This window comes from Piliocolobus tephrosceles, chromosome 12, assembly GCF_002776525.5.
Source record: "Piliocolobus tephrosceles isolate RC106 chromosome 12, ASM277652v3, whole genome shotgun sequence".
In the NCBI taxonomy this organism is placed as follows: Eukaryota; Metazoa; Chordata; class Mammalia; order Primates; family Cercopithecidae; genus Piliocolobus; species Piliocolobus tephrosceles.
Genome location: NC_045445.1, coordinates 106,968,863 through 106,994,470, shown reverse-complemented (window position 1 = coordinate 106,994,470; position 25,608 = coordinate 106,968,863). Strand labels below are relative to the sequence as shown.

General features: G+C 38.3%; 1 protein-coding gene across 6 annotated transcripts in view; it reads left to right on the top strand.

Moving 5' to 3' along the window:
* Nucleotides 1–25,384, top strand: part of USP9X (ubiquitin specific peptidase 9 X-linked) — a 158,336-nt gene extending 132,952 nt beyond the window's left edge. For 4 of the 6 annotated variants that reach the window (XM_026451482.2, XM_026451484.2, XM_026451481.2 and 1 more), the window contains exons 34-45: nt 3,131–3,272; nt 4,460–5,213; nt 5,751–5,874; nt 6,900–7,125; nt 7,572–7,701; nt 11,586–11,771; nt 13,086–13,306; nt 13,393–13,481; nt 18,087–18,243; nt 18,398–18,658; nt 19,323–19,418; nt 21,188–25,384. In XM_026451482.2, the coding sequence (XP_026307267.1) occupies nt 3,131–3,272; nt 4,460–5,213; nt 5,751–5,874; nt 6,900–7,125; nt 7,572–7,701; nt 11,586–11,771; nt 13,086–13,306; nt 13,393–13,481; nt 18,087–18,243; nt 18,398–18,658; nt 19,323–19,418; nt 21,188–21,325 (2,524 nt within the window). In that variant the 3' untranslated portion in view covers nt 21,326–25,384. The remainder of the gene's footprint in view (nt 1–3,130; nt 3,273–4,459; nt 5,214–5,750; nt 5,875–6,899; nt 7,126–7,571; nt 7,702–11,585; nt 11,772–13,085; nt 13,307–13,392; nt 13,482–18,086; nt 18,244–18,397; nt 18,659–19,322; nt 19,419–21,187) is intronic. The other 2 variants (XM_026451486.1, XM_026451485.1) reach the window with 1 other exon arrangement.
* Nucleotides 25,385–25,608: the final 224 nt, after the last annotated feature.

The window sequence follows — 25,608 nt, the reverse complement described above, 5'->3', positions numbered from 1 at the left end:
GCTATTTTTTGTTTTTGTCAATTAATTTTTAGTTCCTTCTACTCTGCCTGATCTCTTAGCCATTTTATTATATTATACTCTTACAGTCTCCCTTCCCTTTCCTTTCCTATTTCCTTTCCTTATTCCTTTTTCTTTTCCTTTCTCTTTTTTTTTCTTTCTTTCTTTTCTGAAAGAGACAAGGTTTCTCTTTGTTGCCCAGGCTGGAGTTCAGTGGCATGATCGTAACTCATAGTAACTTTGAGCTTCCGGTCTCAAGCAATCCTACTGCCTCAGCCTCTCAAATAGCTGGGACTACAGGCATGTGCCATCACGCCTGGCTAATTTGTAAATTTTTATAGAGATGGGAGCTCTTGTTGCCCAATGGGGTCTCAAACTCCTGACCTCAAAATCAGTCCTCACACCTCAGCCTCCCGAAGTGTTGAGATGACAGATGTAAGCCACCACACCCGGCCTACTCTTACATTCTTTTACAGAAGATTATTCCTGGAGAAATGAAATGGCATTTTGCATATAGCTACAGGTGTTACTTATAAATTTGCCCTTTATCTTAGAACTTGAGTGATTATAATAGTGTAAATACAGTAAGTTTAGAAGATGACAAAGCTGTGGTAGTATTTCCTATACAAATGAAATAATGACTTTTAAAATAGCATTGGTTATTGTCATTGTCTTTAAGGTATATTTGTATACAAAACATACCAAACCTATTGTAAAAAAAGATTTTACAAGAAAAACATTGACAGAACAGATTGTTTGACTAAAAGGAAAATTGATTAAGGGCTTCTATTAGAAATAGTTAATGAGTTCATTATTGATAAACACATATGCCTGTCATATGGAAGTTTTACTTTGGGGCTTGTCTTGTTATAATATGGATTAATGTTGATTGGCAATCATTTTTCACCAAAATGTCACAGTAAGATAATATTTTCTACAATCCAAACTGTATTAAATATAGTCATGGGTTGAGTATACATGTGGTTTGTGGGGGTGTTTTGTTTTTGATTACCAGGAAATGATTGGGGGAAAGGTAATACTATATAAATGAGAAATTTCTAGGAAGTTATAGTCTTACCACTCATTCATAATTAGGGAATATACTTATTCACTTAGCCTAGGCAATTTTCAGTCCTTTTGAAAGGCCTTTTATATTAGGTGAACAATAAAATAAAATTTTAACCTTGTTTTTAATTAGTGATGAAAACAGCCAACTTTGGGATCATTTGTTCATGTCACTCCTTAGTTTAAGACAATTGTCTAAATTATTTGGAAATCACTGGTTTTCTTTGGCAAGTGAAATGTCAAAAGATTATGGTCTTGAAATCAGATCCTTGTACCTGATCAACAGCTAAACTAGTCTTTTTTTTAACTAGCTGGGCATGGGGGTGGACGCCTGCAGTCCCAGCTGCTTGGGAGGCTGAGTCAGGAGGATCACTTGAGCCCAGGAGTTAGAAGTTCCAGTGAACTATGATCATGCCACTGCATTCCAGCCTGGATAACAGAGCAAGACCTCACCTCATTAAAAACAAAAAAGAAAGAAACTCTACTTTGAGTGCCCATACAACCATTCTGTTTTTCACTCTCAGTACAGTATTCAGTGAATTACATGAATCTTTGTGTTACAAGATTTTGCCCAACTGTAGGCTAATATAAGTGTTCTGAACACATTTAGGGTAGGCTAGGCTAAAGCTATGATGTTTGGTAGGTTAGGTGTATTAAATGCATTTTCAACTTATGATATTTTCAATTTATGATGGGTTTATTGGGCTGTAGCCATTTCATAAGCAAAGAGCATCTGTAGTTACCACAGAGACCATATGCCTCACAAAACCTAAGATACTTTCTGGCTCTTTACAGAAAGACTTTGCTGTCCTCTAGTGTTAGAACACCTTCTTTTTATAGGTGTTGAAGAATATCCTACTTTTGAAGTGTAGTCTGAGATCTAACTTTTTTTCCTCTGTGTGCTGTTCCCTGATTATATAGTAGCAATTTGCTTAATACCTGCGTTATATTCCATTCATACAATTTATAAATGCCTTTGTGTACCTTTTTTCCTGAGTTTAAAATTTCTTGGCCGGGCGTGGTGGCTCAAGCCTGTAATCCCAGCACTTTGGGAGGCCGAGACGGGCGGATCACGAGGTCAGGAGATCGAGACCATCCTGGCTAACACGGTGAAACCCCGTCTCTACTAAAAAAATACAAAAAAAAAAAAAAAAAAACTAGCTGGGCGAGGAGGCGGGCGCCTGTAGTCCCAGCTACTCAGGAGGCTGAGGCAGGAGAATGGCGTGAACCCGGGAGGCGGAGCTTGCAGTGAGCTGAGATCCGGCCACTGCACTCCAGTTCCGGTGACAGAGCAAGACTCCGTCTCAAAAAATAAAATTAAATTAAATTAAAATAAAATAAAATTTCTTAAATAAGGGACTATCTTAAACATTGAATATCCCTCAGTGCTTTTACATGTAGAAGGTATTCTCAGTCTATCCACTGAATGAATTAGTGGTTAATAACGTATTCCTCACATCCCTTGTTTTGCATTTATGCATGTGTCTCACCAGAAATCGGAGTCTCTTTGGTAGAAAATGACCGTAAACTGGGATTCTAGCTCCTTCTCAGGTTGCTAATCCTGTACTCATTTGTGTGTTCAAACTTTTGCTTTACTAAGGCTTCTATTACAGAAAAGGAAGAATATATAAAAGTTTAGCTTATTCATAGTTTATCATTTTCAAAACTTAATAAATTCATGCTTTGGCCTCGGCGTGAATTACTGTCTAAACAGTTAACACTGGAAGCAGCATCGTATACTACAAAGAGATTCAGCTGTGAGTCCAGACAGATTCAACTTTAAAATACCATTTCACCTAATAATCTTGATCAAGTTAACTTTTATTGCTAACATTCTATGACTTAACGGGTTTCGTATTATAAAAATGGCAAATGTATGGGTGCAGCAAACCAACACAGCACATGTATACATATGTAACAGACCTGCACGTTGTGCACATGTACCCTAGAACATAAAGTATAATTAAAAAAACAAAGGCAAATGTAGTTTTCATTAAGTCCAAAACTAAATAAACGTTTAGAAAACTAAGGGATAAATCCTTTCTTTTATCGTTTTTATCGTTTTTAGGTACGAATGTGAAGAATCTTTTACAACCCTAAACGTAGACATTAGAAATCACCAAAATCTTCTTGATTCTTTGGAACAATATGTCAAAGGAGATTTACTAGAAGGTGCAAATGCATATCATTGTGAAAAATGCAATAAAAAGGTACGGGCTGTCTAGTTTTGTTTAATTTTGATTACATTTAATAGATTTAGAAGAAATTCGTTTTTTTGGTTCATCCTCACAAGTCACCCTCTTTTTATTTTCTCCTACTTGGGTATAGTGGTAACAGAGAAGTAGTCAACATGATAACTGATAGAAGGTTTGGCAGGGAAGGAAAAAAAGTAGTGCCAAAGGGGCTAGGTAAATAAGATAAAAACAGATAAATAAGTGAATAATTTTAAAAGTCATAACGTGATAGTGCATTCTCTTATGTAAGTTACACAGACACTTTCCATCTCTACCAAGAAACAAATTGCCAATGAACCCCTCAAAGATACAGAGCTGATAGAGGAAAACATTTCTCCTGTCATGCCCAGGATTACTTGTCAAGACCAAAACATTTGCTGAAACCATTTAATTACTTTATTGAACTACATAAGATTTCTTTTAAACTAGTCAAGTGGCCCGTAAGATTTCTTTTATCACCTATGTTATAAAACCATTTATTTTGGAAACTTACTAGCAGTTCTTTGGGAGAGATAATTCACACGCATTATAGTAATGAATAAGGTATATCTTTGGGAGCTCCCAAACCCTTTCTCTGAAGTCACTTGTGTTGTTTTGGCCTTATGCACCACTTAGAGAAGTCTTAAAGTTTAAAGATTGAGATCGTGGGCTGTAAAACCATACTGCCTGCCACCTGCAGCTCCTGAGACCTGAGGCAAGTTACTTGACCTCTCTGTGATTACTAATTTTCATCTTTAAGGTTCAGTAGTACACACTTGAGAAGGTTGTAAGGATTAGGTATGTTTTTACGTGTGCAGCACTTAGTATATTACCTGGCATCTTAATTGACCAACAAATGTTAGCTACTATTATTGTTATTGTTTGTGCATAGGAAACCACCTTCATGGGAACAACAGTAAATATCAAACAGGTAATAATGGCTAGGTAACAATGACAGAAACCAGTCAACAACTTATCATTTGAATATTATTAATTTTAGCATTTAAATCAGCTGATAGGATTATCTTGCTTATGCTCATTGTCATGTATTTGTTTACACTTAAAAATTCAGATAAGTCTTAATATCATTTAAAAGTTTGCTTGGGTTTTTGTTGGGTTTTGTTTGTTTGTTTTTATTGTGGATTTTAATAGAACATCTAGTAACTTTCTCTTGTTTATTTTAGGTTGATACCGTAAAGCGCTTGCTGATTAAAAAGTTACCTCCTGTTCTTGCTATACAACTAAAGCGATTTGACTATGACTGGGAAAGAGAATGTGCAATCAAGTTCAATGATTATTTTGAATTTCCTCGAGAGCTGGACATGGAACCTTACACAGTTGCAGGTGTCGCAAAGCTGGAAGGGGATAATGTAAACCCAGAGAGTCAGTTGATACAACAGAGTGAGCAGTCTGAAAGTGAGACAGCAGGAAGCACAAAATACAGACTTGTGGGTGTGCTTGTACACAGTGGTCAAGCGAGTGGGGGGCATTATTATTCTTATATCATCCAAAGGAATGGTGGAGATGGTGAGAGAAATCGCTGGTATAAATTTGATGATGGTGATGTAACAGAATGTAAAATGGATGATGACGAAGAAATGAAAAACCAGTGTTTTGGTGGAGAGTACATGGGAGAAGTGTTTGATCACATGATGAAGCGCATGTCATACAGGCGCCAGAAAAGGTGGTGGAATGCTTATATACTTTTTTACGAACGAATGGACACAATAGACCAAGATGATGAGTTGATAAGATATATATCAGAGCTTGCTGTCACCACCAGACCTCATCAGATTATTATGCCATCAGCCATTGAGAGAAGTGTACGGAAACAGAATGTACAATTCATGCATAACCGAATGCAGTACAGTATGGAGTATTTTCAGTTTATGAAAAAACTGCTTACATGTAATGGCGTTTACTTAAACCCTCCTCCCGGTAAGTATCAAGAGAGTTTAGCTTCTTAGTAGTAAAGAATAATTTCTAGTAGGCATCAACATGTTTAAGTTCATAAAATTAATGTTTTCACTTTAAATGAGTCTAAATTGCTGAGTGCAGTGGTTCACGCCTGTGATCCCAGCACTTTGGGAGGTAGGTGGATCACCTGAGGTCAAGAATTCGATACCAGCCTGACCAACATGGTGAAACCCCATCTCTACTAAAAATATTAAAATTAGCCAGGCATGGTTGCATGCACCTGTAGTCCCAGCTACTCAGGAGGCTGAGGCAGGAGAATCGCTTGAACCTGGGAGGTGGAGGTTGCAGTGAGCCAAGATGGTGCCACTGCACTCCAGCCTGGGTGACAGAGTGAGTCTCCATCACAAAAAAATAAAATAAAAATGGGTCTAAATTAAAGTAGCCTGAGAGAGGTTCTTAATAAATTTAGGACTTCTCAAAATTAATGGAAATGCAGACTTGTTTGAAAATGGGGTTGGAAAATAAAAATTTGTTTTTATATCTGCATTTTATTTATAGGGCAAGATCACCTGTTGCCTGAGGCAGAAGAAATCACTATGATCAGTATTCAACTTGCTGCTAGGTTCCTCTTTACTACAGGATTTCACACAAAGAAAGTAGTCCGTGGCTCTGCCAGTGATTGGTACATTGCTTTGGATTTTCGTTCCTATTATACTAATGTTTGGTTTGGTTCTTTAGTAGACTACTTTATTTTTTTCTAAACCATGAGAATTTTGTTTGAAGTTTGGAATACAGAATAAAAATAACTCTGGGTCACAATAGAGAAATCATATTAAAATAGTTACTTAGTCTAAACATGGCCTTTTGTTATTCAGAAACTGACTTCTTCTATTACCTTGTATCGTATCTTTGACATCTCTGCACCAAAGATTACAAGATGAGACTGGGGACAGTGACTCACACCTGTAATCCCAGCACTTTGGGAGGCCAGGGTGGGAGGATTGAGCTCGGGAGTTCAAGACCAGCCTAGGCAGCATAGTGAGACCCCATCTCTTCAAAGAAGATTTAAAAAATTACCCAAGTATGGTGGCATACACCTGTAATCCCAGCTACTCGGAAGGCTAAGGTGGGAGGATCGCTGGAGCCTGGGAGGTTGAGACTGCAGTGAGCCATGACCGTGCCATTGCACTCCAGCCTGGGCAGCAGAGCAAGATCCTGTCTCAAAACCAAAGATTACAAGATGAGACTGAAAAGTGTAAGCTACTTATGAAATTTATGAGGTTTTAGCTTACCTAGATTGAATTCTGACACAGATTAAAAGGGTAAAAAATTAAAATGGTTTTCTTAAGTTTCTAATTGTGAAAGTATAGAGGCCATTATAATACATTGATTTAATAATTTTTACTTACTGATTTCAGAAATAGTATGTCAAGATAAGGGGGTGATATTTTGTCTGAACCTAGGAAGCGTTTGTTAATGGATTTTTAGAGGATAAGCTTTCACCCATTTTGTAACTGAGAGAATAGACCAAGTCATAGTATTTATCTTTTGTTTTAATACTAGAAGCAACCTTTGCTGGTTCTCTCTCCAGCAATAGAGGAAGATCTTTGTCTTTTTTTTTTTTTTTTGGTTCAATGAGACTCATCCTTTTACTATAGAGAACAAGTTATTTAATTAATAGTCATAGATTTTTTTGTTTTATTTTAGGTATGATGCATTGTGTATTCTCCTTCGTCACAGCAAGAATGTACGTTTTTGGTTTGCTCATAACGTCCTTTTTAATGTTTCAAATCGCTTCTCCGAATACCTTCTGGAGTGCCCTAGTGCAGAAGTGAGGGGTGCGTTTGCAAAACTTATAGTCTTTATTGCACATTTTTCCTTGCAAGATGGGCCATGTCCTTCACCTTTTGCCTCTCCTGGACCTTCTAGTCAGGTAATTGAACAGCTTTCTTTATAAATGATGAGATGTTTACAAATAAATTGTGTTTCCTGGAAGTCGAAGTCACAAACCTATGTGCATCCACTTGATATGTTTACCTAACAGAAACACACAACACAGTATGATGTCAGTGAGTTCCATTTAATATTACTGCATAGCAATGAATAGTAACTATTGGCTCTTTAAAAATATAAGAGACTGTTTTGAAGATTTTTTAAAACAGTCTTAGTTTTTTAAAAAAATTACAAGTGTGAAGAATTATAATGAAATCCACCTCTGATCTTCATTCCCTTTCCCAAGAAGCAAAATAGTTTAGTTGGTGTGATCAGTCCTTCCATAAATGTATGCCTGTATCAGCATATGTGCATGTCCTTTTTATGCAAATAGAAGTATACATATACCTTGTTGCTGTAAAACAGGTAATGTTTTATCCTTTACAGGCTTATGACAACTTAAGCTTGAGTGATCACTTACTAAGAGCAGTACTAAATCTCTTGAGAAGGGAAGTTTCAGAGCATGGGCGTCATTTACAGCAGTATTTCAACCTGTTTGTAATGTATGCCAATTTAGGTAAGAATTTAAGTTTTTCAGAATTCTGTTTTGATGTATCATATTAAATTGTGAAGTCATTTAGGTCAAGTGATAAAATATAATCTGATTTGAAATAGAAACAATTTCCCATAAAACCTGTTGTGAATTTTATCTGAACATGGCACTTTCACCTTTTACTTTATGCGTGTGTCTTTGTAGTAGACACAGGTCAGAATCTGTGTCTTGATTTTTTTTTTTTTTTTTTTTAAATCTCCTAATGCAGTGGTGCCAAATCTGGCTGCTTTTGGAAAATACTGGTTTCTAGGCCTCTTCTCACACTGATTGAATCAGCATCCGCAAAGCTAATGTCAGGGAATCCATGTTTTCAAAGGAGTCCCCAGATGGTTGTGATACTCAGCTAGATAGCAGACTTGGTCTGTACATAAGTTTTTGTGTAAGTAAATTACAATTATGGATAATAAAAATACTTGCTTAAAATATTAATTTAAGGGCTGGGCACAATGGCTTATGCCTGTATTCCCAACACTTTGGGAGGCCAAAGCAAGAGGATTGCTTGAGCCCAGGAATTCGAGACCAACCTAGACACCATAGGGAGACCCTGTCTCTACAAAATAAAATTTAAAAATTAGCTGGGTGTGGTGGCATATGCCTGTAGTCCTAGCTACTTGGGAGGCTGAGGTGGGAGAATCACTTGAGCTAAGGAGGTTGAGGCTGCGGTGACCCGTGATTGCATCAGTGCTCTCCAGCGTGGGCAACAGAATGAGACCCTGTCTCCAAAAAGCAAACAAACCAAACAGCCGTATATCCAAAATGAAGTTCTATATCCAGGCATACCTGTCATTTCAGGTTTTTTTCTGTGAATTACTTAATCACCATTGGATTCATGGACTTTTTTAAACATAAGGGAGATTGTACTTTTCATTTGTCTATTTAGTCTGTCTTCCTTTCCCTTACCTTTTTCCACATTGTAGATATTTGGGTATTTGTAGATGAGAAAGAAAAGAATATTTATTAGATAAGCGTCAGTGGAATCTATATTTCAAACTTAAAAATGCCAAATTTAGATGTTCAGAAAAATCCTATTCTGTTCAACTCTTCTTTTAGATATTGCCTGTTCAGAAAGCACACATCATTGTTCCATAATGTAATCTACTTACAAAATTTTCTTGCTGAAAACAAATACTGTATAGTCTGTAAACCTTAATATGAAGTCCTTAAGATTGGATATGCATTGGGATTGAGAATTGTTTGGATTTAAGAAAAGCAAGGCAGTGCATATATCCGTATCTCTATAGCAGGGTCTGAGACAACAACTTACAGTTGAACACATTAATATTTCTACAGTAAAATGTAAATATTTATACTGAAGGGAGAAATGAAGACTGTAAGTAGCCTTTAGTCAGTTCAAGCTAGGTTATCCCAACAAACACATTTTGACACCAACTTAATGAAAAACTTTGTTGGGCTGGACGAGGTGGCTCATGCCTGTAATCCCAGCGCTTTGGGAGGCCAAGGCAGGCAGATCACCTGAGGTACGGAGTTCATGAAGACCATCCTGGCAAACATGGTAAAACCCCGTCTCTACTTAAAAATACAAAAATTAGCAGGGCGTGGTCGCGGGCACCTGTAGTCCCAGCTACTCGGGAGGCTGAGGCAGGAGAATTGCTTGAACCCGGGAGGCACAGGTTGCAATGAGCAGAGATAGCGCCACTGCACTCCAGCCTGGGCAACAGGGCAAGACTCCGTCTCAAAAAAAAAAAAAACCTTGTTATAATAATAGCTTTTAGGCCAGGTGCGGTGGCTCACGCCTGTAATCCCAGCACTTTGGGAGGCTGAGGCGGGTGGATCACCTAAGGTATGGAGTTCAAGACCAACCTGACCAACACGGTGAAACCCCGTCTCTACTAAATATACAAAAATTAGCCGAGCATGGTGGCACATCCCAGCTACTCAGGAGGCTGAGGCAGGAGAATCGCTTGAACTCAGGAGGCGGAGGTTGCAGTGAGCTCAGATCACGCCACTGTACTCCAGCCTGGGAGACAGAGTGAGACTCTGTCTCAAAAAATTAAAAATTAAAATAGCTTTCGGAGTCTTAGGATTTTAGATAAGAGGTTGTGGACCTGTTTTTATTATGTTTTGGGGGATATGGCAATAAATAAGATTGCCTAATGGGATATAGAAGCAAATAATGTAGTTGCCATAAAATATGTTAATGGCTCTAATAGGGAAAATGCAAAGTGCATCATGGGGGGCATGGTACCTGAAGGGATTTGGGGAGTACAGAAGACTTAATGGGGAATGTAACGTGGGAATTGGTTAGTTGAGCTTTCCATCTAGAGTGAACAGCAGATGCAAAGACGTGATAAACTTGGTGTGGCTTATTGGACGGAATGAAAGTTGTCCAGTCTGACTAGAATTGATGTAAGATGGGAATGGCAGGAGTGCTGAGCAGAAGTTTCTGATCATGCGGTTTAATAGGCCTTGTGAGAGATACTGAGGCATTGGATGAGCCATTGTAGGGTTTTGAACAGATAATACCATCTAGAAAGATCCCTGTGGCCACAGTGTGGAATGGATTGCAATGGAATAAGATCCCAGAGAGTGTTAAAATGATCTATAGACATAAGATCATTGTGGCCGGTACTGGAGAACTGGCAGTGAGAGAGATACAAGTGGACAGATAGATATATGGTGCTTTTTATAAGAAGTGGAATCAGTGGATTTGGTGATTGGATATTCAGAGAAGGACAGGACAGGGAAGAGATGTGAAGAATGATCCCCAAAATTCTAACATAAACAACTGTGAGTGGTACCATTTACTGAGGGGAAATACAGGAGGAGAAACACTATGGGAAGAAAGGGGTGAGTTCAGTTTGGGTAGATTGAGTTTGAGCCTGTGTGACACCCAAATGGACATATACAGTAGAACAGTAAGTAATTTGTCTTGAAATGTTTTTGAATCATCTGAATGAAATTATCTAGAACATTAAAGCCATGAGTGTGGGCTACATCATCCAGGGAAATCAGTGTGAGAAGATAGCCTGGCATGGGAACTTGGAGAAACATCAGTTTTTAAGAGACAGGAAGGAGGAGTTGCAAATAAGAACAAAAAGAGGTAGAAAGAAAATCAGGAATCAAGGAAGGAGGAAGTGGTTATGGTTTGAGAACTGCTCCTTAGCTTATTACCATGAAGAGGGGCCAAAACCAAGAGTTCTTACTTCTTATTTAATATAGTTGTTTTGTTGTTTTCATCCTCCTTACAAAAATGAGGGTTGCAATCTTGGTTAGTCCCTTGAGACTCTCCAGGCCTTAGAAAGTGTTCATCTTCCAGTCGGGCGCAGTGGCTCATAATCCCCAGCACTTTGGAAGGCCAAGGCAGGCGGATCACGCGGTCAAGATACTGAGACCGTCCAGGCCAACATGATGAAATCCCACCTCTACTAAAAATACAAAAATTAGCTGGGCATGGTACCTGCCTATAATCCCAGCTACTGGGGAGGCTCAGACAGGAGAATTGCTTGAACCTGGGAGGCAGAGGTTGCAGTGAGCTGAGATCGCGCTACTGCGCTCTAGCCTGGCGAGAAAGCAAGACTGTCTCAAAAAAGAAAAAGTGTTCATCTTCCTTACAGTGAGCTGGTGTGATTGGAATGTCATAGTCATGGTCACTGTTTAACAATGTTAATACTTATACTCAATGGATGAGTTTTCTTTTCTGGTAAAATAATTCTCTGAATGCTAAGTAAAAGTGATAAAATTACAAATCAAAATTTTTCTGATCATAAAAATTATAGACAAGGTATTTTGTATAACTGCTTGTTTTATTCATGAAGCCCTTGCCATCTTAATTTTTTCCTCGCATTTTTCTCCCTCTCTTTCTTCTCCCCTTCACTCCTTTGTTGTAGGTGTGGCAGAGAAGACACAGCTTCTGAAATTGAGTGTACCTGCTACCTTTATGCTTGTGTCTTTAGATGAAGGTCCAGGTCCTCCAATCAAATATCAGTATGCTGAATTAGGCAAATTATATTCAGTAGTGTCACAGCTGATCCGCTGTTGCAATGTCTCTTCAAGAATGCAGTCTTCAATCAATGGTAAATTTGAATGCTCCATTCTTTACAGTAGTCTGTTGTTGTTGTTGTTGTTGTTGTTGTTGTTGTTGTTGTTTGAGATGGAGTTTTGCTGTTGTTGCCCAGGCTGGAGTGCAATGGCATGATCTTGGCTCACTGCAACCTCCACCTCCCCAGTTCAAGCCATTCTCCTGCCTTGGCCTCCCAAGTAGCTGGGATTGCAGGCACCCACCACCACGCCCGGCTAATTTTATATTTTTAGCAGAGACAGGGTTTCACCATGTTGGTCAGGCTGGTCTCGGACTCCTGACCTCAGATGATCTGCCCACCTGGGCCTCCCAAAGTGCTGGGATTACAGGTGTGTGCCACCATGCCCAGCCCTCTTTACAGTAGTTTTTAAATACTGCTGAGCATATATAGTACTAAGAGTCTGGAGGAAGATTTTTGCTTTGGAATATTTTAGCCCTGTACCTTTTTTACATATTTAATGGGGATCTTTTTTCTCTCTCCTTGTGACTGAGGTTGATACCATGTTTATGAAATAGTTTAAGAATTAACTTTTTAGGCTGGGCTCAGTGGCTCATGCCTGTAATCCCTACGCTTTGGGGGAAGCCAAGGCAGGAGGATCACAACAACAAAAAAGTTGGCTGGGTGTGGTGGTGTGCACCTGTAGTCCAGCTACTCAGGAGACTGAAGTGGGGGAATCACTTCAGCCCAGGAGAAGGCTGCAGTGAGCTGTGGTCACGCCACTGCACTCCAGCCTAGGTGACAGAGAGAGACCCTGTGTCCAAAAAAAAAAAAAATTATGTTTAGATTTTGCATTTTTACATCTTGGTATATCTATCTGATCATTATAATGCATAATGTTACTTTATTTGTTGTGCTTAGGAAACTTGATTTAAAATGTTATTTTTCTAAAATAAAACATTTGGCCAGGCATGGTGGCTCATGCCTGTAATCCCAGCATTTTGGGAGGCCGAGGCGGGTGGATCACTTGAGGTCAAGAGTTCAAGACCAGCCTGGCAAACATGGCGAAACCGCATCTCTACAAAAATACAAAAACATTAGCCAGGCGTGGTGGCATGCACCTGTAGTCCCAGCTACTTGGGAGGCTGAGGCAGGAGAATTGCTTGAACACGGGAGGTGGATGTTGCAGTGAGCTGAGATCGCGCCATTGCACTCCAGCCTGGACAACAGAGCAAGACTCTTTGTGAGGTGTCACCAAAAAAAAAAAACAATTTATAGCCTATATATAGGCTATTTTCTGTCATGAAAGTTGTGTGTTATTGTGGAGAAGCTTATTAGTTTTTTTTTATTGGTGACAAATCTGTATTCCAGGTAATCCTCCTCTTCCCAATCCTTTCGGTGATCCTAATTTATCACAACCTATAATGCCAATTCAGCAGAATGTGGCAGACATTTTATTTGTGAGAACAAGTTATGTGAAGAAAATCATTGAAGACTGCAGTAATTCAGACGAAACCGTCAAATTGCTTCGTTTTTGCTGCTGGGAGAATCCTCAGTTCTCATCTACTGTCCTCAGTGAACTTCTCTGGCAGGTAAAAGGAAAATAACATTTGTATGTTTATAATTTGATTTCTTATTCCTTTCATTAAGTTACTCACTATGTCTTACTTGTTTTTAGGTTGCATATTCCTATACCTATGAACTGCGGCCCTATTTGGATCTGCTTTTGCAAATCTTACTGATTGAGGACTCCTGGCAAACTCACAGGTGGATACTCTTTTTGTGACTGGAAGCAGTTAGGCTTGCCCCAGGTGTTAGAGTTAACTGAAATTGACAGTCACTACATTTTTTTAACCTATTGGAGTTCTAGTGAATGTTTTATCTTAAACCTAGGACAAGGGTAAATAACAAGTTCTCCCCCTTTCCTCAGAATTTTATTTCCTCTTTTATTCTTTTCTCTCACTGCCTAAATTTCATACTTAATAAGCCTGTTTCTTTAGAATGATTTTTTTAATTAAGGAAGAGCTAGCTTGGGCTTTTGGTAAATATTTGAATTTCATTAGTGATGCCTGAGGATTATTTTATGATTAGATTACATTTGTTTTAGAATTAGTCTCTTGAAGTAACTTAGTCATTAGTCATTAGTCACATGAAGTATAATAGTATATGTAAAAATAGGCTTTAGGTAAGTACGATTTCCATTTTTCATGGTATTTATATTCTGTAAAGTCCCCACAGACACTGAGTTAGCAAATACTGAACCATTACTCCTAGGAGGAAATACAGAATTAGGTTTCTATAAGCCTCTTGTTTACATTTTTATCAGCCAGTCAATACATAACCTTGTTTTATGTGTGTTTCTATTTAAAGTCATTTAATATATATTGTTGACTTAGAGTTCACAGCCAACAGCTCTGTAACTTAAGCCTGAACTTAAGCTTCTCAACACATTCTCCATAAGGCGCATCACATCCTTCTTGTGGTTAGGAACATTAGATACCACTTCAACATTATATACTTGGGGGTCATTTTAAACATAAAAATAACCAACAAAAGCACAAATATGTGGAAAATGTGGCACTAAATACACCACGAAGGATACTTGTTTACAGCTTAAGCTGAAACAAGACAGAATGACACTCTTTTGGACTTCAGCTAAGAACGTTTGTGTTGGATAACTTGATATTTTTGCTGCTCTGCATGTGTCCACAGATGCCCAAGAAAGCACCTTGATGATTGATTTTGCAGTTATAAATACAGTTTAGGAAGTAAGCAATTCACAAATGCGGAATTCATGAATAATGACGGGATCAATTATAATTAGTTTTTATGAGAAGTTTTAGAATGTTAACTTTTTTCCCCCGTAAAAACTAAGGTTATCCAGCTTAACTGGCCCTTAAACTTTCACCAGAATTTTTCTATTTGTTTTGTTTTCGCAGTAAAAGTTGAATATATTATCTTTAATCCCAAGAGTTATATAATTGATGATAAATTATGGTTATTAGTTGGCAGCACCGCCGGGTTTTAGAACTTACCTTCCCACACGGAAGATAGTATAATAGTTTGGGAAAACAAAGTCTATGTCACAGTTTGCCTCCCATCTGCCAATGTAATAAAACGAACTCAAAAACAAGTTCTGTAACAACAAAATGCTTAAAGAGAAGTTACAATCTGGAGTTTTAGTGGGGATTGCCAACGCCAGAATTTGTGATTTAGTATTTTCTCTACTAAAAAATACAAAAAAAACTAGCCGGGCGAGGTGGCGGGCGCCTGTAGTCCCAGCTACTCGGGAGGCCGAGGCAGGAGAATGGCATGAACCCGGGAGGCGGAGCTTGCAGTGAGCTGAGATCCGGCCACTGCACTCCAGCCTGGGCAACAAAGCGAGACTCCGTCTCAAAAAAAAAAGTATTTTCAAATTATCTCAAAATTTACCATAATAGATTTCAAACAAATACTGTAAAAATAGCAGTAAACCAAAAATAAATTTTCGTGAGACACAAAAGATAGTAGCTCAAAATTATAGTCATTTATTCAGGCAGTATTCAGTGCCCTTCTAAATATGTTCATAGGATTTGAAAGCTTTCTTCAGAGTGGATTTTAATGAAATCTAACTTTTACTATTTTCTTTTTTTAAAATGCTGTATTTCTGGGCACAGTGGCTTACCCCTGTAATAAACACTTTGGGAGGCCAAGGCAGGAGAATCACTTGAGACCAGGAGTTCAAGGCCAGCTTGAACCAACATAGCAAGATCTTGCCTCTATTTTTTAAAAAAGGAAAATACTGTAAGCACTTACAGTTTTAAACCAGTTAATCACATCTTAGCTCTTGTTTGATTAGAGCAAGTGATAATGGCAAAGACATATGTGCTAGAGTAAATGTGGGAATTACACTTTTGTGTAATCAGATTAGTAAGATACTGTTGTTATATGAATCACTGGCCCAAACGTGAAAATAATTTTCTCATAATGAGCTTTCAGTTCATTCAGTAAACAATGTTCAAATATTTATGGAGTGTCTACCATGTGCCCAGCACTGCTTGTCATCAGGTAATAGGCAAGTGAAGATAGTATTACTAAAAATGGCATTTGAGAACGGTTGATATGGGGAGAAAATGTGATATGGTAGAAATAATGATTTAGCACTTCATTGTTACCTGAAAAAACTGAAGGTAAAAGCAATTTATGTGTAGCGTTTCAGATTAAACAGCAAGAGGGCCTGAACATGGTTGATTTGTCTGAAATGATTAAGCTTTGCAAAATTGTTGAAGTAATCTGGTTTGTTTGGAAATCATGAATGCATTTGGTGGAGGAAAAAAATCTTACTTTGAATTGAAACATACTATTAAGTAAAATACATAGTGTACATGAGAATCTTTAAATTCCCAGTGTCCAGGTTATGTTTTCTAATTGAGGTAAAATTTACATAACAAAACTCACCATTTCAAAGTATACAATTCAGTGACTTTTAGTACATTCACACTGTTGTATAGCCATTACCACTATCTGATTCCAGAACTTTTTTTTTTTTTTTGTGAGAGGGTGTCTCGCTCGCTCTGTTGCCCAGACTGGAGTGCAGTGGCGCGATCTTGGCTCACTGCAAGCTCCGCCTCCCAGGTTCGCGCCATTCTCCTGCCTCAGCCTCCCGAGTAGCTGGGACTACAGGCGCCCGCCACCACGCCTGGCTAATTTTTTTTGTATTTTTAGTAGAGATGGGGTTTTACCATGTTAGTCAGGATGGTCTCCATCTCCTGACCTTGTGATCCACCCGCCTCAGCCTCCCAAAATGGGATTACAAGCGTGGGCCACCATGCCTGTCCCGGAACATTTTTTTTATTACTCCAAAAGGAAACCCCTACCCAGTTAAATAGTCACTCACCATTCCTTCCAGCCCTAGCAGCCACTAATCTGCTCTCTGTCTCTGTGGATTTGCCTATTCTAGACATTTCGTAAAAACGAAATCGCGCAATTTGTGTGTCTGACTTCTTTCACTTAGCTTAATGTTTTCAGAGTCCATCCATGTTATAGCATATATCATTAGTTTATAGATGAATAATATTTTGTTTATTTACTGGCACATAATATTTTTTTTTTTTTTTTTTTAGTTTTTTTGAGACGGAGTCTCGCTCTGTCGCCCAGGCTGGAGTGCAGTGGCCTGATCTCAGCTCACTGCAAGCTCTGCCTCCCGGGTTCACGCCATTCCCCTGCCCCCAGCCTCCCGAGTAGCTGGGACTACAGGCGCCCGCCAACACGCCCGGCTAATTTTTTGTATTTTAGTAGAGACAGGGTTTCACCGTGTTAGCCAGGATGGTCTCGATCTCCTGACCTCGTGATCCGCCCGTCTCGGCCTCCCAAAGTGCTGGGATTACAGGCTTGAGCCACCGCGCCCGGCCCAATATTTTTAACACAAAAGAAACAAGGCATGTTTGTGCCCCTCCAATCATGTTTTAAGTTAGTTATTTCAGGGAAAGACAGGAACTAGTTGGCTATGTATTATTACTCCGTTGTAGTTTGGGAGAAACTGAAATGAAATCCTGTGTTACTGGCAAATCAGCCAAATTGTACTATTGCCTGTCAAAAAATGCTTTGCCTGCAATGTATTCTCGTTATTAGAATTCAAATATGTACCTCCAAATTATGTCACCGAATCCTAACTTGCCTTCAGAGATGCAGTTTTATAAAAGGTATTGATGTGTAGCAAATTACCCTCGACTACAGCAGTCATAAACTTCGTTATTTTTTTAAATTTGCATTACTCTTGAGTGTCCTGAATTCACTTCAGGTAGCGTGTTTAAATTGCATACATGGCAAAATTATTTTGGATTGGTAATAAGTTAGAGCGCAGACTCTGGAGTCAGACTGCTCCACAGCTGTATGACCTCAGCAAGCTATGTAACTCTGTGCCAATTTTCTCATCTGTTAAAAGGTTTAATAATAAGGCTGGGTATGGTGGCTCACGCCTGTAATCCCAGCACTTTGGGAGGCCGAGGCAGGTGGATCACGAGGTCAGGAGATCGAGACCGTCCTGGCTAACATGGTGAAACCCTGTCTCTACTAAAAATACAAAAAGTTAGCTGGGCGTGGTGGCATGTGCCTGTAGTCCCAGCTACTCAGGAGGCTGAGGCAGAAGAAGGGCATGAACCCAGGAGGCAGAACTTGCAGTGAGCCAAGATGGCACCACTGCACTGCAGCCCAGGTGACAGAGCAAGACTTCGTCTCAAAAAAATAAATAAATGAAGGTTTAATAATAATACCTGTTGTCTAATGTTAGATTAAATGACTAAAAGACGTTATTGAGTGGCACATAGTAGGCACTCAGTATATATTAGCTATTAGATTTTAGATGTTTTTATTTTTTATCTGGTTCTCTTTCAGAATTCATAATGCACTGAAAGGAATTCCAGATGACCGAGATGGGCTGTTTGACACAATCCAACGATCTAAGAATCACTATCAAAAAAGAGCATACCAGTGTATAAAATGTATGGTAGCTCTATTTAGTAACTGTCCTGTTGCTTACCAAATCCTGCAGGTGAGGATTTTTTTCTTACAATTTTGTAGAAATCTTAATCAGAATTAAGGATTCTGTTTTAAAAGAAGAGAATGAGAACTTGGGGTTGTCATTTTAAGTTAACTTTGAAGTATTCCAAATCCTCTTATATATGTGGTTTTATTTTCTTTTGCAGGGCAATGGAGATCTTAAAAGAAAGTGGACCTGGGCGGTGGAATGGCTTGGAGATGAACTTGAAAGAAGACCATATACTGGCAATCCTCAGTACACTTACAACAATTGGTCTCCCCCAGTGCAAAGCAATGAAACATCAAATGGTTATTTCTTGGAGAGATCACATAGTGCTAGGATGACACTTGCAAAAGCTTGTGAACTCTGTCCAGAGGAGGTAAAAAAAGCCACCAGTGTGCAGCAGATAGAAATGGAAGAGAGCAAAGTAATTCTTTATTTTATAGGCCAGTGTTTATGTATTAATGATATTATTAAAAGATTATGTTGAAGTTTTGAGTTTTGAAAAATGTTTATTCGGCTGGGCGCAGTGGCTAATGCCTGTAATCCCAGCACTTTGGAAGGCCAAGGCAGGCGGATCACCTGAGGTCAGGAGTTCAAGACCAGCCTGGCCAACATGGTGAAACCCCATCTCTACTAAAAATAGAAAAATTAGCCAGGCGTGGTGGTGGCGCCTGTAATCTCATCTACTTGGGAGGCTGAGGCTAGAGAATGACTTGAACCTAGGAGGTGGAGGCTGCAGTGAGCAGAGATCGTGCCAGTGCACTCCAGCCTGGGGGACAAGAGCGAAACTCCATCTCAAAAACAGAAAAGAAAAATGTTTATTCTGTGTCATCTTAAGCTAATGAGGGAGCCTTCTTTTGGAGAAATTTCTGTGAAATTGTCTGAAATGTAGTAGTTCTGAGAGAATGCAAATCAGGTTTTTGTTTGGTTTTGTTTTTTGTTTTTTTTCCCCAAGTTCTTTATCTGCAATAAAAGAAAAGTTGCTAATGGGTCAGTTTTGTAGATTTTTAAAGTTTATTTCAAATAGAAGTTAAAAATAAACTTGAGTTTGCCTACATAATTCTTTATCTTGAAATATTCAAAATTAGGAGCCAGATGACCAAGATGCCCCAGATGAACATGAGTCGCCTCCACCTGAAGATGCCCCATTGTACCCCCATTCACCTGGATCTCAGTATCAACAGGTAAAACAGGAGTCAGTTTGTGGTTTTATCCCCTAGAACTAGGTTTTATGCTTAATTTTAGAGGATGACTCAATTGTTTGTTGTGACTACAAAGTAACAGGTAGGATTATCTACTAGCTTTGGGAGCATGATCAGGAGAGGAATGGTTTGGAGCAGGGGTCATGGTGTAACGTGTTTGAACTTAACCACTGTAGGGTTTTCTTGTCAAGAAGGTGTCCTTATGCTGGTAGTTAATAAAACTATGAGAATTTATGTCAACATGAAATGATCATTGTAAGGATTGTGGTGACATTTCCTGTGAGGCAAAATCTTCACCTGGATTCCAAAAACATTAAGATATGCAATGAAGTAAGAAGTCCTTGGTTACTTAGCCATAGGTTTCAGTGATGGTAAAAATCACTAGAAAAAAAAGGATTTGGGTAGATTTCCATAGGTGATTAGCTATAAAGTAAATAAACTAGTAAATAAATAGCAAAAGAAATGAGATGAAGAAACCTTCTAAATGAAAACTTTTTCTTTCTGAAACCAAAATGTGACTAAATCAGCTCTTGTGAGGCAATGGTACTCAAACTTGAACAGGCATGAGTCTCCCTGGAGGGCTTGCTCCAGCAGAGGGCTAGACGCTACCCCAAAGTGTCTGATTTCATAGGTCTTCAAGGGACTGGAAAATGAACATTTCTAACAAGTTCCCAAGTGATGCTGCTGATGGTCCAGGAACTATACTTGGAGAAACATTTCAGGCATTGTTTCTTACATTTCACTGTGTACATAGAAACAAACTGAATAGTTAGGAAGTACACATTCATCATACATATTTTCATCTATAGAAAGTAAAGCCCGAACGGGTGCAGTAGCTCGTGCCTGTAATCCCAACACTTTGGGAGGCTGAGGCAGGCAGATCACCTGAGGTCAGGAGTTTGAGACCAGCCTGACCAACATGGAGAAACCCTGTCTCTACTAAAAATACAAAATTAACTGGGTGTGGTGGCGCATGCCTGTAATCCCAGCTACTCGGGAGGCTGAGGCAAGAGAACCTCTTGAACCCAGGAGATGGAGGTTGTGGTGAGTCGAGATAGCACCATTGCACTCCAGCCTGGGCAACAAGAGTGAACTCCATCTCAAAAAAAAAAAAAAAGTCTAGAATCTTAGCTTGGCTGCTGGAGCATGTACAGAAAAATGAGAGCACTGTAGGGTTCAGACATTTTAAAAGGTTAAGGAACCAAATCCACAAGGGAAGTGTTAACTTCCTTTGACCCTGAGAAAGCTCTTATGTTAATCATGCCTGTTTACTTTATCATCTTGAACATTGTTCTGTTTTTAGTCAGCATTATTGTGAGTTCAGGGTTACGACTCCTGTATATCTTGTATCATGGTTAGTTGATTGGATTTAGCATGTGGAAGAGTCAATAGATGCTCATAGATCGTTTTCTGAACATTTTTTACCAAGAGCAACAGTGGGTTAATCCTTTATTTGCCAGACTTGAGTCTAAATCATTTTGGCACTAAAAATCACTTTGGCCAAAGATGTATGTGGACCTACACAATCACTGCTCTTATTCAGGGTTTGGGGGTTTGCATTTACACTATGTTTTTCTCTTTCAAGCCTTTTTTTGTTTTTGTTTTTGTTCTTGCACAATAGTAGTCCAACGGTATTTACAGAGTAAGTCCCAAGAATAAAAGTTTACATTTCTAGAGACTTCAGACCATGATTTCGAAGTTGTTTTACTATGTGAAAAGTTTTAACATGCAGATCTCTTCTCCTTTCCCAGAATAACCATGTGCATGGACAGCCATATACAGGCCCAGCAGCACATCACATGAACAACCCTCAGAGAACTGGCCAACGAGCACAAGAAAATTATGAAGGCAGTGAAGAAGTATCCCCACCTCAAGCCAAGGATCAATGAAATGCACATAATTAACTGGTTCCATCAAGACTGTGCACCCAGGCCTTACAGTCCAACCTTTTTCTGTGTCTGGCTAATATTTAAAACTAGAAAAACTATTCCTAATCAACATGGAGTGGAGAGTTTATTCACTGTCTTATCTGCAGAAATTTGCTGTCAATATATAACCCGCCTGCAGTGGAAAGTGTATAGTGTTTTGTAATAAATGGCCTGATGCTAATGTGTAAATGGCAAAGGTGTATATAGTATATTAATGTTGACTGTTAATTCTTAAGCAAGAAACTTTTTTCTTGATGAGACTCACAGATCTACACAAACTACAAAAGTTAATTTTCTTGTTATATCCACTGCACTCTGCAACCAGTGTTGCCTGCCTCATGGCAGTTGGTTCAGCTCCTTTACAAAAAAACCCAACAGCAACAAAACAGAGCCCATTCATGTCAGCCACACCAATAGTTTCATGTTAATTCTTTGCCACTGGAGTCAATTTTGCTATGAGCAATGTAAGGCTGGTAACCTTTAAATTATTTGGTTGATGTGGAAAATTGGTGATGTAACACTGTTTCTAGATTTTTTTTCATTGCCTTTTTATTCTGATATTAGGTTAATCACTTTGAAGCTATAGTTATGCTGTAACATTTAGCATGGCTTCACACCAAGTTAGTGTAGCCAGTGAGGAAAAAGTTACCATAATGACAGCAGTTGTCCGAGAAGTGACAGCTGTATTACTCAGAGCTTTTACTTCTTACACCTAGAATATTAAAATATAAAACAAGGGGAGAAATGTGACGAACAGGCTGTTTTCACTTGCACATATGTTCCTTATGTATAATGTTTGACAGTTCAATCTCTGGGTGGGATAAAGAACACTTACGTATCAGTAATGGGAATTTTAAAAAATTTAAAACAAATATGCAAAAATTTGCTATGCCAAGATGCTGGAGCATAATAGAAGACTGTATTTAGTGTGCTTGTTTTGTTTCTTTGGTAGCGTTTATTAGGTGAATCTTCTCAAACTTTCCTTCTGCTGGATCCCAGTGACGTGGAAGTCATCAGAACCCCACGGTACTTGGAGTACCTCTCTGCACCAAGATAGCTGGCTGATTTTCTGCTCAGTCACAATTTTACTTGAAAGCAAGAATTGTCCTAGCTCCTCTTCCATTATTCCAAAAAGTTTAACGTTCAAAGCAGGGTCTCATTAAAAAAGAAACTACTGGTTAGTTAATATAATTGAGATATCACAATTTCAGAATAAACATTTGATTACAAATAAGGAACTCCTCAGTTCATACTGTATTTAAAAGAGAATTGGTAACTTGAATGTGTGTAATTTTTTGGAACCTGTCTAAAAACCAAATACCCTGCAAACAGATACAGCCCACCCTATTCTATTTAAATATTTTGCTGTTTTATTTTATAGAAATTATTTTGCTGAATTCACAAATAGAATTTGATTTAAGAAGAACTTTTTGTCCTGTGGTGTGTTTTTGGTTTTTTTTGGTTACTTTTTTTGTCCCTTTTTTTCACAGAGGACTGCATATTAAAATTCATTCTGTGCATAGCATGCCTAGGCATGACACTGATTCAGGATTTCAGTCACACTGAGTTTTTGTGCACAGAAAGATTTGACCTTTGGCCCTTTACTGAAGATTTTGAGAAATCAGGATGTTGACACTGTAAAAGTTTCCTAACATAATCTTGTACTTTTTGTATGTTTTTTATATACATGTATATTTAATGAGCACAAGCTTGGTTGTATTTTTTACAATTCAGTTAGTAGGGAAATGTTTTGTCAAAAGGCTACACTGGGAACTGAACAAAGAAACAAAATTGAGCATTGCATTATTTTGTGATTAAAAGGGGCAGGTATTTAAGATAAAGCTTTGGGTATCTTATTTGTAGTATTCTGTAGTCAACCTGTGCTTCTAGGTGTTCCTGCAATAGTAGGACATTTTGACACCAGATAGTTTTTACTTTGAGTGAAAGTTACACACAGTGTTTGCAATTCCAACTGATAGTTTTTATTTTTTTTGTTGTTTTCTTCTTTGAGATGGAGTCTCGCTCTGTCACCCAGGCTGGAGTGCAGTGGCACAATCTTGGCTCACTACAACGTCGCCTCCTGGTTTCAAGCGATTCTTCCGCCTCAGCCTCCTGAGTAGCTGGGATTACAGGCACCCACCACCACACCCAGCTAATTTTTGTAGAGACAGGGTTTCACCATGTTGGCCAGGCTGGTCTTAAACTCCTGACCTTAGGTGATCCGCCCGCCTCGGCCTCACAGAGTGCTGGGATTGCAGGTGTGAGCCACCATGCCCGGCCCCAGTTGGTAGTTTTTTAATTTAAAAGTTTGATTCCAAGCTCTTTAAACAAGTGAAATAGGTTAACTTTATTTGAATGAGTTACTATTGTTAGGTGTACTATCTCACCATCTGAGAGGAGATTTATATATTTCCTGCTCCTTAACAAAATATGTAATGTACTTAAAAACTTTAATGACTTCCTAGTTGAGAAAAAACTTGACATACAAAAAAGGCTGTGAATTTTTCTACTTGGAGGAAGAGCCCAACTTTGGTTGCTTTGAATTTACAAGCCCCCTTGTGCCAGGTGAGGGGCTCATGAATCATTTTTGTCTCCATTTGAGGAAGAGTGGTCTGTGTTGTGACCAGGAGCAAGGGAAAGTGGAGTTATTTTTGTTTGTGCAAATTATTTTCTATATTTAACTCTTAAAGCAAGCATTAATGTATAACCAGAAATTTAAAGATGCATGTTATTGTAAGAGCAACATCATGGTGATTTTGAGGTCTTTTCTGAACATACACGGCACATTTTAAATTTCAAGTCTTCAAAGTGCCTAAGGATTATTTAGTTCACCCTCAACTGATTTTTTGAGCCATATATTTCCTATTTTAAATGTTTGCAGAATCGCCAGTGTTGCTTTGAAAGAAATAGCCCCCAGAATTCTAAACGACATGATTATAGAAGACAGTAGAATGTGTTACCATAAAGACTGAAGATATTTTAGTTGTAAAACCGTGTGAACAAGGGCTTTTGCCCTATTGTATCTAAGTATTTCAGTGCACAACTTGTTAAAAAAAACCATATTGCTGCTGTTTCTAAGCTCTCCACCAACTGAATTTTCATGTTTAGCATTGTAGAGGCAGAAATAACATTTTTTTTTTCTTTCATTGATTTTTCTCCCGGTGATAATTTCCCAGCTTGTGTCTTCATTGTGTATACAAATTTAGAATTATTAAGATGTTTTCTTTTTTTTTTTTTCATGATTAACTTAGTGAATAACTTAAATCCTTAATCCTAGTAGTGGTTAGAAAGATGAGGAGCCTTTTTTATTTCACTTACATTTGTAAATGAAAACAAGTCTGTGAATATTCAGATGACTACTTCAAAGTTAATTCAGTTTTTTTATTATTATTTTTCCAGCTTATGTTCTCCCACGAGCTATTTTACTTTGCTGAATTTTGTGGTTAATTTGGTGGATATATCCTGCCTTATTTAGGATTATAGCTGGATAAGAAAATTGCCTTTTCATTGTAAGTGCCCAGTTTTGGTCTCTAGTTTAAAGGTACTACATACTGCTGATAAAGGAAAACACTCCCCTACACCCCAGTTTTTGTGTTACCAAGAAAAAAGAAAAAAAGTACTGGTTTCATAGTAGGACTCAACCAGAATTGGTCCTACACATATGTTGAGTGTTTAGTTTTTGCAAATAAGGTTTTTGAGTGTGATAAAACACTACAGAAGTGCTAAATGTATTGAGAATTTGCTGCCGATTGTATTTATAACAATTATTTTAAAAAGTTTGCAGAAATTTAGCACTTTCCCTCCAAATTTATAGGTGTAAAAGAAGCGGGGGCAAGGTGCACCACATTTTAAAACTGCAAATGTGTGAAAATTTATTTTGAGATTCAGATTCCTAAAAGGAGATTTCACCACCCAAGTCATGCACTTCTTAGCCTTTTACAAGCCAACAGACTGACATGAAGATTGTTCACAGTTCCTAAGATTTAGCACATATACAAAAATAAAACTTTATAAATTCAATTTCGGTTTTCCCTTTATTTATTAATACAAGATTTTTAAACAGAAGGTAGAGGTGTAATAGAGCTGAAGGGAATGTTTTAAAGGGGAATGTTTATGAGGAATTCAGCCGTCATTGTGTATACCCAAAGTGGATTCACACCTAAGGACCTCAAAGAAATGAGTTGTGATCTAATTGCAGACTTTATATTTAAAACTAAGATTCGACCGACAAACTGATGTTTCAC